Source organism: Vulpes vulpes, chromosome 3, assembly GCF_048418805.1.
Source record: "Vulpes vulpes isolate BD-2025 chromosome 3, VulVul3, whole genome shotgun sequence".
NCBI lineage: Eukaryota > Metazoa > Chordata > Mammalia > Carnivora > Canidae > Vulpes > Vulpes vulpes.
This window is the reverse complement of record NC_132782.1, coordinates 47681831-47699631: the sequence shown is the minus strand read 5'-3', so window position 1 is coordinate 47699631 and position 17801 is coordinate 47681831. Positions and strand designations below refer to the sequence as shown.

At 34.5% G+C, this 17801-nt stretch overlaps 1 protein-coding gene across 3 annotated transcripts in view; it reads left to right on the top strand.

The window, feature by feature from the left end:
- SMC4 (structural maintenance of chromosomes 4) overlaps positions 1-17801 on the top strand; it is a 36154-nt gene that overhangs the window by 2372 nt on the left and 15981 nt on the right. For 2 of the 3 annotated variants that reach the window (XM_026016462.2, XM_026016461.2), the window contains 8 exons: positions 308-486; positions 965-1156; positions 2725-2901; positions 9804-9968; positions 10216-10343; positions 13348-13488; positions 14416-14566; positions 15996-16160. In XM_026016462.2, coding sequence (XP_025872247.2) covers positions 308-486; positions 965-1156; positions 2725-2901; positions 9804-9968; positions 10216-10343; positions 13348-13488; positions 14416-14566; positions 15996-16160 — 1298 coding nt within the window. The remainder of the gene's footprint in view (positions 1-307; positions 487-964; positions 1157-2724; positions 2902-9803; positions 9969-10215; positions 10344-13347; positions 13489-14415; positions 14567-15995; positions 16161-17801) is intronic. The other variant, XM_072752367.1, reaches the window with a different exon arrangement.

The following is a 17801-nucleotide window of genomic DNA, read 5'->3' as shown; positions in this document are numbered from 1 at the left end:
CAGAGAATCAGGTTGTTGTGGTTTTCCCAGATTTTGCTTTATGGTGTAGTATTTTGACTCCTAAGAGACGTATTTTTGTAGGATTTTGTGACTGGTGGTCATTTCTTTAAGAATTTCTATTTTTATAAAATCAAGCTGAAAGATTTTCATTTCTTCTTAGTAAAATACATTTTAGTGGAAAATACTGATTCCTAGGTTTCATAAGTAACATTTTTCCAAAGATTAGCAGGCAGTAGTCCTCCGAACTAATTGCACTAATGCAGGCTTTCTTTTTCCTCTTGCTTTCCCTTCCCTTTGACTGACTTAGAGACACCAAGTGAGGAAATTGATAATAGAAGTTTAGAAGAGATTTTGAATAGCATCCCTCCTCCCCCGCCTCCAGCAATGGCCAATGAAGCTGGAGCTCCTCGGCTTATGATAACTCATATTGTAAACCAGAACTTCAAATCCTATGCTGGGGAAAAAATTTTGGGACCTTTTCATAAGGTATTTGATCATTTTAAATAACTATTATAGGGTAATGTGTTTTTATTACAAGGTATTTCAGTTTTATCCTGTTTATCCTCACTGATAATACATGGTATGTTTCCTGTGTTTTTAACAACTGAAATTAGTTTTTGTTTATCCTGGTTATCGTTGGTACCTCTTTAGCTGTTAAGTTTTCCACACAGAGTAGAATTGGTGAGGGGTTTTTTTTTTGTTTGTTTGGAGGAAGTATTTTTTCTATTTCTATTTTCTATTAGAATTCATTCTAATAGAATGAATTTTTGTAAAAGTGATTTAGACTATAGTCTTAAAATGTTGAAGCTTGTTATAAAGGAGAATATAATGTAGGAAAACAAGTTGAAATGAAAATTTTAAATAGTTTTGCTGCAAGTAAAAAAGGCAAGCGGTTTAAATTAAAATCAGTTATATGGTATGACCTTTTTCACTTCAATTTTTTTTTCCTGTTCTTTTTATGCAGCGCTTTTCCTGTATTATTGGCCCAAATGGCAGTGGCAAATCCAATGTTATTGATTCTATGCTTTTTGTGTTTGGCTATCGAGCACAAAAAATAAGATCTAAAAAACTTTCGGTACTAATACACAATTCTGATGAACACAAGGATATTCAGAGTTGTACTGTAGAAGTTCATTTTCAGAAGATAATTGATAAGGTAAGGGATTTGGGAGTATTTCGTTATTTGCAACTTCCAAGTATGGAACATAATTTCCATACATTGCACAATTATTATTTTTCGCTTAAATTGGTTTTTAAAAATCAGTGTATGTTCAAAGCAGAATAGATAATGATTTTATTACCCCCTAGATGCTAATTTCATTATCTCCAAAACCGTATTTTCTTTTTTGAGTAGTGGGGGTGGCAGCTGTTAAAATATTAAAATTTTTAGCCAGTGGAATGAATTATAAGTAGCTCATCATAGTGCCTACCTTTTTAGAATAAAACATTGAGCAGTTTTGGTATCCTAAGTGCCAACTAGGTATTCTTTAACTGTAATTTTGGGTTCATTTTTAAAGTTCTGTTTTTATTGCTTTCAGATAAATTACCTAAATTTGAAAATATAACAGATGACTAATTTTATTATCCCCGTTATTTTAATTCATATTAATGTTATTAGTTTGGAATATGAAAGAGCTCTGCTTCAGTTTAAACCAACCTTTGTAAATAAATAAACTACCCTTTTAAATTGGGAAAGGTTAAGTTAATATGTTTATTTTCTAGAAAAGGAAACAATTTTAGGTAAAACGTCAAGATTATTTAAATGGTTCTATTGTATTTTTTCTCTCGTCTTTTGAATAGCTAACTTTGGGGATTCATGGCTTAAAAATCACTGATTGGAACCTAAGAATATAGAAAACTGCATAATGAAGCAAGGATGTGACTTGGCTTCTAAGTTTTGTTTTTTAGATTTTTTTTTTTTAATATGAAGTGCTTTAATTAAATTTACCTGGTGGCATCTATTTTAATTTTGTTTCTTAGTGCTTTTCTGTCATATAATTTAGGTTGGAAAATGATTGCCAGTAAATCCGGTTTGATTTCTTTGCTTATTTTAATTATGTTTGATGCACATAAATTTTTAAAAGCCATAATTTCAAAATGACAAAACTTTTAAAGGAAAGCAAGTTTTATATCAAAGTAGATTTATACTTCATTCTTTAAAGTCCATTTTATTTTATTTTTTTTATTTTTTTAGAAATTGGGAGGAATGTAGTTGTCAATTCTTTGCAATTCTTTATACCTTCCGTTAACATGGCATATTGTTTACCAAAAAAAAAAACAAAAGAAAAACTAAGCCATGTTACGCCATTACTACCTTCTTTTCCTTGGATCATCTCTTGTAGCTTTTTTAATGGACTGGTAATTTAATCTGTCAACATTATTTAATAATTTGGGTAAGTTTGTTTCAGATAGTGTGAGATTCTTGTCCCCCTTCAAGTGCTCTTTTTTCAATCAAATATATTTTTAGACTTGTTTGGAGGTGGGCTTTTTGTTTTGTTTCTGTTTGGCTTTTTGTTTTTGTGATCTATAAGGAAGGGATCAAAACTTGGAAACTATTCTTTGCTAAAAGGGTTATTTCTGAGAACTATTGCCAGTTTATATGCATATCCAATTGAAGTTTTTTAATCCATAGAATTAGCTTGAATATGGATAGAGTGAAATTTGGTGCAGACCTGTGACTTAATACCAACAATTGTTTTCTGGTTTTGTTTTTCTGCAAAACAGGAAGGGGATGATTATGAAGTCATTCCTAACAGTAACTTCTATGTATCCAGAACTGCCTACAGAGATAATACATCTGTCTATCACATAAGTGGGAAAAAGACAACATTTAAGGATGTTGGAAATCTTCTTCGAAGCCATGGGATTGACCTGGACCATAATAGATTTTTAATCTTGCAGGTAAGTTTATTAAAGACTTCAGTGATTCTCTTTTCTTACTTCTTTTTTTCAATAAAGTTTAGAGGGGTTTCCCCCTGTTGGATGAATCCTGTGTTTTATGAGGCCTTAAAGTACTGTAGCAGCACATCATGGTTTACATACTACAGTCAAGATGCGAATCATTATTTGCTGCTCTAGAAATTTAAGGAAATTCATTCAAAACTGCTTTTACCATGAGATGCTCATTTTATATTTGGATGACTGACGTACTTGTTCCGCTCTAGCAGCACGTAAATATTGGCGTAGTGAAATAAAAATTAAACACCAATATTATTGTGCTGCTTTAGCGTGACAGGAATATAACAGCTATTTATTGTGCTATTCTCCTTTAAGATAACATTTTAAATGAGATTATCTTTTAGTAGTCCTTTACTTTTGTTCTTATCTCTAATACAAGCACAAAAATGAAAAGAACTTTGTATACTTGGTGTTTGAAATTTTTACTTAAGCGCCTTACTACTATTTTTTTTTTTCCTAAACACTTAGCATGGTTAACTAAAAGCCAATTTTTGTTTTGGTTAGAATGGCCTCCTTGAACCATTCCCATGTTGAAAGACAGAAAGTAACTCGTATATCATTCTGAAGTATCACAGTTCTTAGTCTTTTTAGAGGGAGAATAGAACTAACTACCTGATGTTAAGTTAAATTTTATTAGAAACCCTGTGTTCTTTGAGTAAAGATAGGTTTTACCTACCAACCCTTGCTTAGTAGGAAGAATACCTTCTGTCTACCTTTCAAGATGTTATTATTGTAAAACATGGCTTTGTCAGATACATTAAAATTCCTTTTTGATTTGAAGCTACTTTCTTTTCCTGTGTTCTATCCAGAATCTCCCAAGAGTATGATAGTTAAAACTATATTGTGATGTGAAATAGCTGCTGATATTCTTTAATGTTTTATGCTACTGATTTTAAACTAAGTTGGAAATTTTGATTTGATACTGAAAGTTTCGTTAGGATATCTGAGTGTTCTCAGTCAGTTCCCATTGTCCTAGAATTACTTATATTACTGTCTTTTGTTACCAGGCATGGTACATTTGTAATACTTCTGTAACCCAGACTTATTTAAAAGTTGGGAGAAATCAGCTCCAGATATATTTCTAAACAGAATTTGAATTTACATAGATGTGAAATTAAAGCTGTGTATTTGTGTCATGTGGACTTTCATATTCTGGGATTTGGTTTGGTGAATAAGTTGAATTATAAGTTACTTCACTCTAATATTATATTTGATAACACCATTTTGTATGAACCTACACTTGTGTTTATCTTTTGTTTAGTATTGTCTATTTACTGTCATCCTGGGATAATTGGTCAAAATTTTACACCTGTGCCACGATTCCTCAAAACAAAGTGGACTGCATTTTAACCCTTCTAAGAGCAATTTTTTTTCCCTTGGTGCAGCCTCTATATAATTCCATAATAAAGGAGGCCAAATAAAATCATAACTTCCAAAAGAAGTAAATTTTTTAATTGTCAACTTTGTGTTAAATGTGTACTTCTGAAGTACCTAAACTTAAGCTATTTGTGCTCATGTAATCACAACCTTTTTCTGTTCTTTTAACAAATTATTGAAAACATTTTTAATATCAAGGTAAACATTTAAGTTTACAGACAGGAAGGAACCTTAGGAATTCACCTGTTAGGAAGAAGAAACAGGGATTAGACTAGGTAGAACTAATGATGCCCTATTTAAAAGTTTGAGGGATAGTGACAGTGATTTATATGGATGTTTAATTCCTTTTCAAAAGCTTAGGCTCCTGCACTAGCTTTAAAGCAGTTGAAGGTAAGTAAAAATATGATTTTTTAAAAAATTCTCTCCCATATAACATTTCTGCTTTGAATAAAATTTATACATTGGCCAGTAGTAGTGTTTAACAGCCTAAGTAATCTAAGTAGAGTGAAATTTTATTTTTTAAGATTAAACAGCATTAAATTTTAGAAGTCCATGAGGATAAAAAAATTTTTTGCAGTGATTATATTGACTTAGTAGTTTTTGAAGTAGATATTTCTAGTATTTGAATTCATTTTAAATTTCATCTGTTGATTCAAATGAGTACCTAATGAGGCACTATGCTAAGATGGTATAAATGATGCAGAAATGGTTGAGCCCTGTTTATGTCCTTAGAGGCACTTACACGTGCCTTCAGAAAGTGTTAGATTGGGTTACCTGGGTGGCTCAGTGGTTGAGCATCTGCCTTCCGCTTAGGTCATGATCCTGGGGTCCTGGGATCGAGTTCTGCATCGATCCCCCCCTGTAGGGAGCCTACTTCTCCCTCTGCCTCTCCTGTGTCTTTCATGAATAAGTGAATAAAAAAGTTTTTTTCAATAAAGTGTTAGATTATAATTGGCCATTGTAGTCATGTTTATACATGTCCCCATTTATATATACCTTAATTTCAAAGCCTTTCTCCCCTTGTAATAACTGTTGGTGTAAATAAGTAGGATTTTATTAGGTCTCCATAGCATTTCATGGTAACTGTGACTTAGATTTAATTGGTGTGGTTGCATTTGCTCCAAAGTTAGAAGAATGAGAACCTTAATGTTTTTCTGATGGTTCAAAATTACATTAATGATTGCCGTCTCAGGAGTGATTTTGTAAATTCCTAAAAGCTACAACTACTAAGGCAGTTTTAGTTTTGTCAAAGTTTTCAATTTCATGTACTTTTTGTCTTCATTATTATAAAACCTGAATTAGAATTAGAATTTTAACTAGGAACCAAGATTTTTTTTCTTACTGTTTAGTAATTTGGAAATTGGATTAACCTACGTCCAAGTTACTTCTTGATCTCTTCTTCCTTTTTCTTCCCAGTATACTTCTCCTAAGCTTGGCATGTCATACAAAGTATTTGAGTTACCGTCTTTCAGCCTGTAGAAGTGAGCCTGTGCCATATCAAAAGACTTTTTAGCTCTATCAGTATCCAGACGTGTGTAATTCAACAGTCTCAGCTATGAAAGAAAATAGGAAGCTACCCCTAAGCAACCAGAATAGACATCAAGCAGTCCACCCACTAAAGCATTGTCCTTTCTATTTATGTATTTATTTTAGGTAGATACTAACTTGTCATTTGGTTTCTTGGTCTCTGGCAGCTGACAAAGAGCAGATTAGAATAAAAATTTATTAGCAGAACATAAAGGATAATGTAGTACAGTGGAAAGTAAAAAGATTATCAAGACAATATAAAAATATTATCAAGACAATATAAAAATTCAAAGCCTCAGGGCGCCTTGGTGGCTCAGTTGGTTGAGCATCCCACTCTTGGTTTCTGCTCAGGTAATGATCTCAGGGTGGAAAGCTCCAACCCTGCATCTAGCCTGTGCTCCGCAGGGGGTGTACTTGTACCTCTCCCACCTCTGCCCTTTCCAGTGTGTGCGGGTGCTCTTGCTCCCTCTTAAACAAATAATAAAATCTATATATGTATATATACATATATACCGTAGAGACCAGTAAATTAGGGCCATTTAGTTCTAATGCAAACATCCGTATTTCTTAGAAGAGCCCTTCAGGCCTTATTAGGAAAAAAAAATTTTTAATATAGCTATGCATTTGAGTTTCTTGTGGTTCATTCTTGCTAAAATTTGGATTCCATGTGAATAAGAATAAAGAGCGTCATAGCTGTTTATTTCTTAGATTTTTAAACTATTTCTGTAAAATAGATTATCAAAGAATGGTGTAACTGAATCTCAATATCCTGATTTGCCACCTATTTTAGTAAGTTAAGATTTAAGCCCTTGGTATTAATACGTATTTTTTTGAAATATATTTGCAATTTTTGTTACTCTTGAAAAACCATACTTGGTATTTTATACAGTTGCTTAATGTCTCTGATATAATTTAAAGGAAGTTTGTAGTAAATAAGACAAAAAAAATGTTTAAAACCATATTCAGTCTGCTGAAGGTATAGAAGCTAGAGATAATTGTAGAGGACTATGGCCTTTTCCTGGCTTCGGATGCTAGCGTTAAGCAACTTGAAATATTTTTATGTCTTTGTGCTACCATGATATGTGATTTGGAGCCTTAATATGGAAGGGTTATTTTAAATTTATGATGATGCTTTAAAATTATTTCTGAAATGTGTGGAGCTTATTGCCCTAACTTAAAACTATATTGTATAATTTCACATGGGATAGGTGTGTTTTGGGGGGGGTGGGGAGTGATCTTTCAAGCATAGACTGAACTCTAAGTATATATGAAATGGTGTAAAATGGAAAAAGAAGAAAGCACATAGTAGCAGGTGGTAAGGCAGGCAAAGAACATTGAGGAACAGAGAGCCAAAACAAAGGTCCTAAGTTGTCATTAGAATACCACAGTAAGTCAAGTGACAGGTAGAGAGGCCTAAATGTTCTAATAGCCTGTTGAATCTGTGGTACTAATCTGATAATACTAACTGGCTGGAAAAAAAAGAGTGCCATGAAACAATCTAAAACGGAATGTTATGTGATGTTTGTAATGGAACTATTTTGATTCATAATGTCATTGTCTTCATTTTAGCATTTTTATTTTCAACAGTCTGCAACATTGTTAGAATGAAAAGAAATCATAGCTGAATAGCCATCATTTTAACTGAGGAAAGAGGAACAAGTAACCCAAAGAAGTAACTGCTGTGCTTTACCCAAAGCTAGGCAATCTCCTAATAGTGTTGTTCCATTTCTTCAGTAATTTGGCCAGGAAAAGTGTGATGCCTTTAGGAATATTTTTGTCAGCGTAAACTGCTACACTGAATCCTAACTTCTGGCTGTCTGAAAACTATATACTCAAGTAATAATATCTTATGCCCATTTGACTAAGATGTAAGTTCTCTTGGCATAGTTTTTCGGCCTTCTAAAACAGGCAGTAAATTAGAATATCGGATGTCAGATATTTTGTGTTTGGATTATAAACCCAAAAAAAGTTAAACTACTACCTCAACATAAGTTGTTCTCAGCTGAATATAGTTTTGCATCCTTATGCCCCCAGGACATTGAACATTGTCTGGAGACATTTTGAGTTGTTACAGCTGGGGGGTTAGGGGGTAGTATGCTTCTGGCCTCTAGTGCTTAGAGGTCAGAGATGTTAAACATCCTATGATGCCCAGCATAGCTCCCCATACCAAAGAATATCCAGCCCAAAATGTCAGTGGTGTGGCTGTTGATAAACCCTACCTAGTTAACTTTGAATAAGACTCTGCTTCTTAAAAAAAAAAAAAAAAAAAAAAAAAAAAAGACTGCTTCTTCAAGGACTGACTTTGCCCTGTTGTAATCCAAAACTTTGGACGTTATTCCAGGTTTTAAATCCTAAGACTTTTTAATACTGCGAACATTTGGAAGGACCTGATAATTGGAAGCAGAATAAAATGTTTCATGTAAATATCTACATATTTTAGTTTAAACGCTAACTTAATTAAAACAATAACTTAAACACACTGAAGGTGACAGAGAAATGAAAAATAAGCTCTTTGGATAACCTTTTACTTTGTGTTTGATAATCATGTTCTGTTGTATGGTCAAACTACAGAAGAGTGATAGTATACAAAAATACTAAAGTTATTCAATTCAAAGCTTTTCAATTGTTAGATTTAAATTGAGCTGTTTTTAAGTTTATGGGGGGTTTTTGTTGTTTTTTGGTTTGAGGTTTTTTGTTTTGTTTTTAAGTAGGCTCCATGCCCACCATGGGGCTTGAACTCACAGCCCTGAGATTAAGATGGCATGTTCTACCGACTGAGCTAGCCAGGTGCCCCGATTTTTTTTCTACTTTATATTTATGTGGGAGCTCTTGGTAAATATGACTCTTAGTCATTACATTAGCAAGGTTTACCTTGCCCTTGTAGATTTTTTGAGGTTTATTCATAAATAAATATTTTAAATATTTAAATTGAAGGAGTAACATGCTTTTTAATGTGTATTTTTTGTTTTTCTTTTCACCCTTGCTATTTTGCTGAAATAAAGGCATATTATATATTTTTTTCTACTTGCTTATTCCTTTTCTTTTGTTGTAATAGCATAAGCAGGCTACTCCTGTGAAGTAAAGTAGCAGCGCTTTGCCTGAGCATGTTCAGACAAAATTTTCTCCACCATGAAACTAAATGGCTGCCTGGCAGTCAGCCTTGAAGGTTACTGATTGTGCATTCTTTTTCTTTGTAATTAAATTGCATAAATACAAATAATATGTTAATCTGAGAATTTTAATTGCACTTCAAAGCTGTTATATTAACGATTGCAAAAAAGGTTTCCAAATTTATATGTACCATGATCTTTAGTTTTCTGTCAGTTGGATATCTTGTTATCATAAGATATAGGTAATTTTCTTTATTTAATGGTCTTGATTTTAGAAAGTTAGAACATTAAGTTTGAGATATCCTTATAAAGTCTAGCACTTGTTAAGGAACTCAGAACACCAGGTTTATACAGAAAGTTTAATAATACACCATCTTGGGGCAGGATTCCTACTATAGTTGAGCTGTGAAGGATTTTTTTGAAAATTCTTTTTCAGAATAAGAGCTCTACTTAATGTTATTAATAATTGATAATGTTACCAAAGTAATTGTAAATTAAATTCTTTTGCTGAGTTTTATTTCATAGAAAAGTTAATATTTTTTTATATTGAATGAACTTTTTAGATTGGGAATCTTTCTTTGGCTCTGATATGTGTATGTGACTGTATATTATAATTTTGTAAGAGTATAAACATACGTTTCTTACCACCTGTGAAAATGAAAAACCCTAACATCAGTGGAGAAAACATTTTTATTTGTATCTTATTAAATCCCTTTAAACTACTGCTTTACATCATTTACTTGTTACTATTGGATTTAATTGTTTCTAATTCTTAAGAGTGATGAGGCTAAAAGGTACACAGTAAGTGTGTAATACAACTTTTCTTTTAAGGGTGAAGTTGAACAAATCGCTATGATGAAACCAAAAGGCCAGACTGAACATGATGAGGGTATGCTTGAATATTTAGAAGATATAATTGGTTGCGGACGGCTAAATGAGCCTATTAAAATCTTGTGTCGGAGAGTTGAAATATTAAATGAACACAGAGGAGAGAAGGTGAATATTCCATAGACTCTTCTTGCAAATTAGACTATTTTGTATATTGAACAAATTCTGAGTCAAATACTAAAGTTAGAATTATTAAATCTTTACTGTTTTAGATTTAATTTTATATTTCTTATTGACATTTAAATAACCCATTTTTTATTAATATAGTTAATTTTGTTTAATGTGAGTACATTTGAAATTGATGCTATCCATAAAAAGTACATTTGAACAATCTGTACATTTTAAATTTTTATAGTTAAACAGAGTAAAGCTGGTGGAAAAGGAAAAGGATGCCTTAGAAGGAGAGAAAAACATAGCCATTGAATTTCTTACCTTGGAAAATGAAATATTTAGAAAAAAGAATCATGTCTGCCAATATTACGTGTAAGTACATTAATTTATCAGTTTTTATTAGTTTCTGACATTTAGCTGTTTTTCCTGTGTTTAAGAAAAATAAAGACTGAAGTAGAGAAAAATTCTAAAAATTACTTTATATAACAAATTCATTAAATTAGGGGTTTTTACCATAGTATTAAAGTTGATGCTTATTTTTATATCATTTTAATTCCAATATAATCATCTTAGTTTTAGGTATACACTGTAGTAATTCAACAATTTTATATTTAGTGCTCTTCCTTTTAATCCACTTCACGTCTTTTGCCCATTCTGCCACCCACATCCCCTCTTGGGTAACCATCAGTTTGTTCTCTGTAGTTAAAAAAGATCTCTCTTGGTTTGTCTTTCTTTGTTCCTTTGTTTTGTTTCATTCCGTATGTTCGTGAAATGATATTTGTCTTTTTCTAACCTATTTCACTTAGGCACTCTAGATACATCCATGTTGCTACAAATGGCAAGATTTCATTCTTATGGATGACTAATATTTCATTGTATGTATATGTACTATATTTTCTTTTAAATACTTTGAGAGTAAACACACTTGAGCCAGAGGAAGGGGCAGAGGGGGAGGAAGAAGCAGACTCCCCCTACTGAGCTGGGAGACTGACCCTGGAGCTTGATCCCAGGATGCTGGGATCATGACCTGAATGGAAGGCAGACACTTAACTGTGACTGAGCCACCCAGGCATCCCATACCACATTTTCTTTATCCATTCATGTGTCGCTGGACACTTAGGCTGTTTCCATAGTTTGGCTATTGTAAATCTGCAGGAAACATAGGGGTTGATACACCTTTTTGAATTCATGTTTTCATATACTTTGGATAAATTCCAGTAGTGGAATTACTGGATCATACGGCAATTCTATTTTTCAGTTTCCTTCCCCAGATTCGAGAAATTTTCAGTATTATTTCTTCAAATACAATTTCTGCCCCCATGTTTCTCTCTTTTCCTGAGATTCCTATAACCTATGTTTTTTTAAATTTTTTATTTATTTATTTATGATAGTCACAGAGGGAGAGGCAGAGACACAGGCAGAGGGACAAGCAGGCTCCATGCACCGGGAGCCCGGTGTGGGATTCGATCTCAGGTCTCCAGGACCGCGCCCTGGGCCAAAGGCAGGCGCTAAACCACTGTGCCACCCAGGGATCCTGAGATTCCTATAACCTAAATGTTATTACATTTAATGGGAACTAAGTCTCTTTTTTTTTCCTTTTCAACTTGATTGCTTTCCATTACTCTTATCATCCACGTCATAGATCCATTCTTTTACTGCTTCTATTTATTCCCTCCAGTGTATTTTTAATTTGAGTTGTTGAGTTCTTCATCTCCATCTGGCACTTATTTTTACGTTTTTTTGTTTCTTTGTTGAATGTCTCAATGAGATCCTCCACTGTTTTTCTCAAGTTCAATCAGGACCTTTATGACCATTACTTTAAGTTATCTATCAAACATACTGCTTATCTCTGTTCTATTTACCTCTCATGAGTTTTTTCCTGTTCTTTCATTTAGGACATACTCCTGTCTTCTCATTTTGTCCAACTCTGTTTATCTGTGTGTTAGGAAGGTCAGCTTTGTCTCCTGCTCTTGATAGTAGTTGCCTTATAAAGAAGAGGTCCTGTAGTGTCCTGCAGTGCAACAGAATTTGACACCACAGGGGTGTCTCCTATGTGTATTGCATGTGTCTCACTAATGTGGTTGAGCATTTGCCTTCATTCAGTCCAGTCATCTGCAATGGTTCTCTCTGCCTTTTGGGCAAGGTTTGTTCCCTGTGTTGTTAGTGAGCCAATCTGGGGACACTTCGGGCTTGACTTGAATCAGACGAGGCATTTGCCAGAGATACCGTGGCACTGAACTGCAGGGCAGTTACCCTGTTGTCCCTTGAGAAGCTTTCATTGGTAGGTAGAGCCTGCAGCCAGACTAGATGTCTGTTTCCAACCCATTGCTGGGGTTTAGTCAGACTGGTGTGTGTGATAGCCAGGCCAGACGTCACTTTGGAGTGGTGCTTGTTCCTATCTGTACTGTTTGTACATTGCCAGGCTTATAGCACTGCTTTGGATGGACTCTGGCCAAGGGCATATTGGAGGGGGCAGGACTGCAAGAGAATTCGGGGGTGGAGGGTCATGCTCTTTGCAAGGTAAGTGGAGAGTGTTGGCACTGCCCTGGTTCACATAGGTGTCCCCTATATGTAGGCTGGAAGATAGAGGAGGGAAATGGCGCCTGCCAGCTTCTTTGTTCCTGATAGAGTCTCTTAAAGGTATCTGCCTCCAGCATGTTCTCTGAGATTAGTAGATAAAACTCCTTTTGCGTATATCCCAATTTTTCAAACTGTTCCTTCTGTGCTCTATCTCCATGGGAACTTTTTGTTGTGCTGTCTCCTTAAGGGTCAGATCTCCATTTCCTCTCCTCCATTTCTGACTGCTGATTTTGAAAGTTTCAGGTATGACACATCACTGTTTATAAGAGCTCTTGAAATTAGGCCCTCTAGTTTTCAGAGCCATACGTATTAGGCATTCGTCTTTTCCCATTCCTGGGATTCTTGATGTGAGGGTCTGTTCCACTCTTTTTTTCATGTTCATGACACCTCTCACTTCCAAGGACATTCTCGTGGATCCCTTTAGTCCCAGCCACATCTCTACCCTTCCTGCCATCACTGTGGCTGGCCTCTTTGTTACATGTAGCCCTGGGGCGTGTCCTGCCAGTCTTTGCAGTTACTGGGTTTACATTGATGTGGGTGTTATCTAGTTATATCCTTAGGACAAGGTGAACCTAGGATCTTCCTACTCTGCCGCCCATCCCTGAAGTCCTCATTCTAGCTTTGACCCTGAGTTAGGTGTGTGCTGCAGGGCTCCCTGTCTCTCCCCCCAAAGCCCTAGGTAATTGTAAGTTGACTGCAGTTAAGAATACTTTAGAAACAGCTAATTTTACCAAAACTTACTACACAATTTTAGAAATGGCATTTTGGAATCTCTGATTCTTTTTTTTCCTTCTAGTTATGATCTACAAAAACGAATTGCTGAAATGGAAACTCAGAAGGAAAAAATTCACGAAGATACCAAAGAAATTAATGAGAAGAGCAGTATATTGTCAGATGAAATGAAAGCTAAGAATAAAGCTGTAAAAGATGTAGAGAAGTAATAACCTTTTGGAAAGTACTAAAAGTATTTGGGTTGAGTTCATGATTTTACATGTGTGTTTATATATAAACTTACTGCTAGCACATAAGTATAATGGATTTGCCGGCATATAAAATGGTTTCCTTTTTCAAACAAAAAAAATTTTTTTAATTTTTTTTTTTTTTATTGGAGTTCAATTTGCCAACACACAGCATAACACCCAGTGCTCATCCCATCAGGTGCCACCCTCAGTGCCCGTCACCCAGTCACCCCATCCCCCCACCCACCTCCCTTTCCACCACCCCTTGTTCATTTCCCAGAGTTAGGAGTCTCTCATCAAACAATTTAATTGCCCTGCATCCAGTTGATTATTACAAATAGAATGTCCAACACTGGTCTTAAAAATAGCAGAGGATGCTGCCACCTAGCGGCAGAACACAATAACAAAATATCACAGCAAAAATTAACATTTAACCTGACAGGTTAGTTGTCTTGATAGTCCACACATCTAACTGAGGTAGAACTAGGTTACTCTAGGTAGTTTTGTGGGGTTGGTGTTTTTTGGGGTTTTGTTTTGTTTTAAGTTTTATCCCGACTTTCTCTGTGTCAGTATGTGGTGACACCAATATCTCTCACCTATGTGATTTTTTTTTTCCCTTTAAAATGAGTTTTACTTAAATTTATGCTAAACTCTTCCTATACCTTGACATTATAGTCATTGGAAAATGTAGTATTTCCTATTTAGTTTAGACAAAGCAACTCATAATCACATCTTAACAGCTCCCTCAAATTTAGTGGGAGGTGAGGCTCAGTTTGAAAATGGATAGCTATAGGATCTGCTCTTCTCTGTAGGAGTTTAGTTACATTTACAGCAGCAGGGTCCCAGGCAGAACATGGCTTTAAATGGATATCCAAAATAGTGACCTAATTCTCTTTCTTTGCTAGAAAACTGAATAAAATTACAAAATTTATTGAGGAAAACAAACAGAAATTTACACAGCTAGATTTGGAAGATGTTCAAGTTCGTGAAAAATTAAAACATGCTTCAAGTAAAGCCAAAAAACTGGAGAAACAACTTCAAAAAGATAAAGAAAAGGTAGGTTTTGAAGGGGTTGATCAAATCTAATTTTCATTATTTTTCATGGAACTGTCAGTCCCTTATTTGTTAAGAAAGTGAGTTGGGATCCTGAATATTAAATGTTTTAGGATTTATATCTGAACGTGATTTTTTTTTTTCTCCACAGGTAAATCTTGGCCATTCATTGGCTTTGAAATTTAGAGCTTATTTTTCTGTGGCATATATTATTAGGGAAATATTTGCGAGATTAGTAACACTATTTGATGGTAAAATAGTTTTCTTTTTCTTAGGGTAATGGTTTAAAGAGATGTTTTTGGTTATGTATTTTGGACTATTAAAATTACCTGCCTTCTGTTTGTTCAAGTAAAGAGTATCAGAGTAGGAGTTCCCTCTTAGAAAGGAGGGAAGGGAAAGCTTAAAATCTATAAGCTTATTGGCAATTATGAGGCTTTAAAAAGAATTAAGTTTGACAGGCAGCCCCGGTGGCCCAGCAGTTTGGTGCCTTCGGCCCGGGGTGTGATCCTAGAGACCTGGGATCAAGTCCCACATTAAGCTCCCTGCATGGAGCCTGCTTCTCTCCCTCTGCCTGTGTCTCTGCCTCTCTCTCTCTCTCTTTCTGTGTCTGTCATGAATAAATAAAATCTTTTAAAAAAAAATTAAGTTTGGACCAGAATGCCTAACTTCCTGGGAATCGATCCCTAATTATCAGTTGGGAGTCTTCATTTGTATTTTCCCAAATGGAGTTTGTTTGCAAAATTCTTTCTGTTCACTATGGGAATAAATCTTATGTGAATCAGTGTTTGAGGGTCATCATTTTAGGAAATGTTGAACTCTGGTACTAGATTAATCAGGATAAACAAAATAACATGGGTTTGATAGTAACCCTTAAATTGGAGAGACTAAGCCAGTTGTAACTTATTTATTAGCCTTAGGCATCAAATGTCAATGAGTGGTTATTACCAAAAAGTATTAGTGGAATAAGATATTAGTCCTATATGGTGACTCAGGAATCTGAAAGATTTTAGGATTTCAGGGATCCCAAGAGGTATAAAAGTAATCTGAGGTAAGTTGCAATATTCCTTGAAGGGACAGTCTAGGAAATTCCATGTAGTCCAAGTGTATTAATTGGTGAAGAAGGGTAATAACAGCCTGAAAATGGAGCAGAAGGAAGAAAGACCTGATGGCCAGCTAGGAAGAATTTTTGTCCTAAACAAATGAAAAATTAATAGAATTAACTTTTCTATTAAACTAAAAGCACAAAAATGGTGTAAATGGTTAAGGAAGTATTTGCTAAAACCAGGTATTCAAGTCTGATTACAAAGGAGAAAAGCACAAAGATCTACCTGGAGGACACCAAGAAATGCTTTTAAAAAATAAGTCAAATATTGATGATGGTGGATAGTCCAAAGGTATATTCTCGTGTAAGTTTAATTTATTTTACAATCAGGTTGAAGAATTTAAGAGTATACCTGCCAAGAGTGAAAAGATCATCACTGAGACAACAACTCGAAACAGTGCCCTTGAGAAGGAAAAAGAGAAAGAAGAAAAAAAGTTAAAAGAGGTCATGGATAGCCTTAAACAGGAAACACAAGGGCTTCAGAGAGAAAAAGAAGTAAGATTCTTTATCAGTTGCTATTTATTTTTAACTTAAAGAATGTTTTTGTGTAGTAATAGTAAAAACTGAACTATTGGAAAAACTTTGGACTTCTAATATCTAATGTTCCTAAAAACAGCCTAGACTCGCCCCTTTGTGTTTTCTACTTTCCCATTAAAAAAAAAAAAAAAAAAGTTAACAGAATCTGTGGTGATGGCAGGAAATAGGTCATGTCAAATACTTTGTTGTATATGTCATTCTTTAAGTCTTTTGATTTCATCAAATACTTTTGTCTTCCCTTAAGTTACCAAGAAAATAATTTAATTGGTTAACACCTATAAAATCATGGAACCACACTAACCACAGGTTGATATCTACCTTTCTCTTCTCCTGTAGCAATTGTGTAATAGTTAAAACCATGCCTCTTGGGTCAGGGTCATTTATCATTTCTGATCTTGCATGGGGTGTTATACCTCCAAGTCTTCTCAAAATGGAAAAAAATACTAATCTTGTAAATCTTCGTGAACATAAAATGTGCATTTTCTTACATAAAATGCCTAGAAAGTAAGAAATGATACAAGCATTGGCTATTTTAGCGCCTCATTAATAAAACAAGAGTGTGAAGTAGTAATATTGATGTCTTATCTGCCCAAAAAAAATATAATGCAGGAAGCTTAGCTTTCCTTGTTTATATTCACCACAGCCTTTGGCAAGACTGAGTCTGTTGAGTAGAAATTATAATAGTAATTGAGTTGAATTGACTTATGTTATATAAATGAATTATGTAAGGCTTATATATATGTTAAAGATTTTTGTACAAGCTTTATATACCTCAGTAAAGTTTTGTTGGGTTGTGGGGGGTTTTGGGGGTTTTTGTTTGTTTGTTTTTGAAAGTTACAGATTTAGTAGATTCTGTTCTGGAATAGGGGCATTTTCTAATACCACACTACAAAACTTCACAAGTAGGATGCCCATGTGGTAAAAAGGCAATAGATAATGCAGTAGCTTTCATGATATAGTACTTTATGGATACAGATGTTCACTTTTGCTTGTCTGATATATATTGAATACTACTATGGTCTTGGCACCTTGGGATGATGACAAAGCCAGGACACACATCCAAGTGTCTTCATTCCTCAATATAGTAGCTGAAAACAGGAGTTCTGCCACTTAAGAGTGATTGCATGACTTGGAGGAAGTTATTTAAACTGATTCATTTTCCTCAAAATAAGCATGATGATAGTATTTACCTCGTGAGATTGTTAATGTTAAAGAATTCATACATAACATCCAGAATAAGCCTAGAACATTATGAGCAGTGTGTGAATATTAGTGTTCATCATTTTCACCATCAGACATTTAAACTGACAATCTCATGACTGCACATAACCCCTGGGCCTGGGCCTCTTCCCTTATGTGTGAGAGGAAAGAATTGAGCTTTTATAAAGGCCTTTCTTATGCCACTATTGTAATATATAGGTCCTTTCTACACAATTACAGTGGCCCAAAATTTCTGCTCACTTGTCACATAACTAGTGTTGAGGATTACCTGGCCTTACTTAATAAAATTTACAAAGATTCTCAACATAAATATACTTGAGGAAACTTTCTGCTGAATAGTCCTTATACCTTACCATTTCAGGTAAAGTTGTGAAAGAC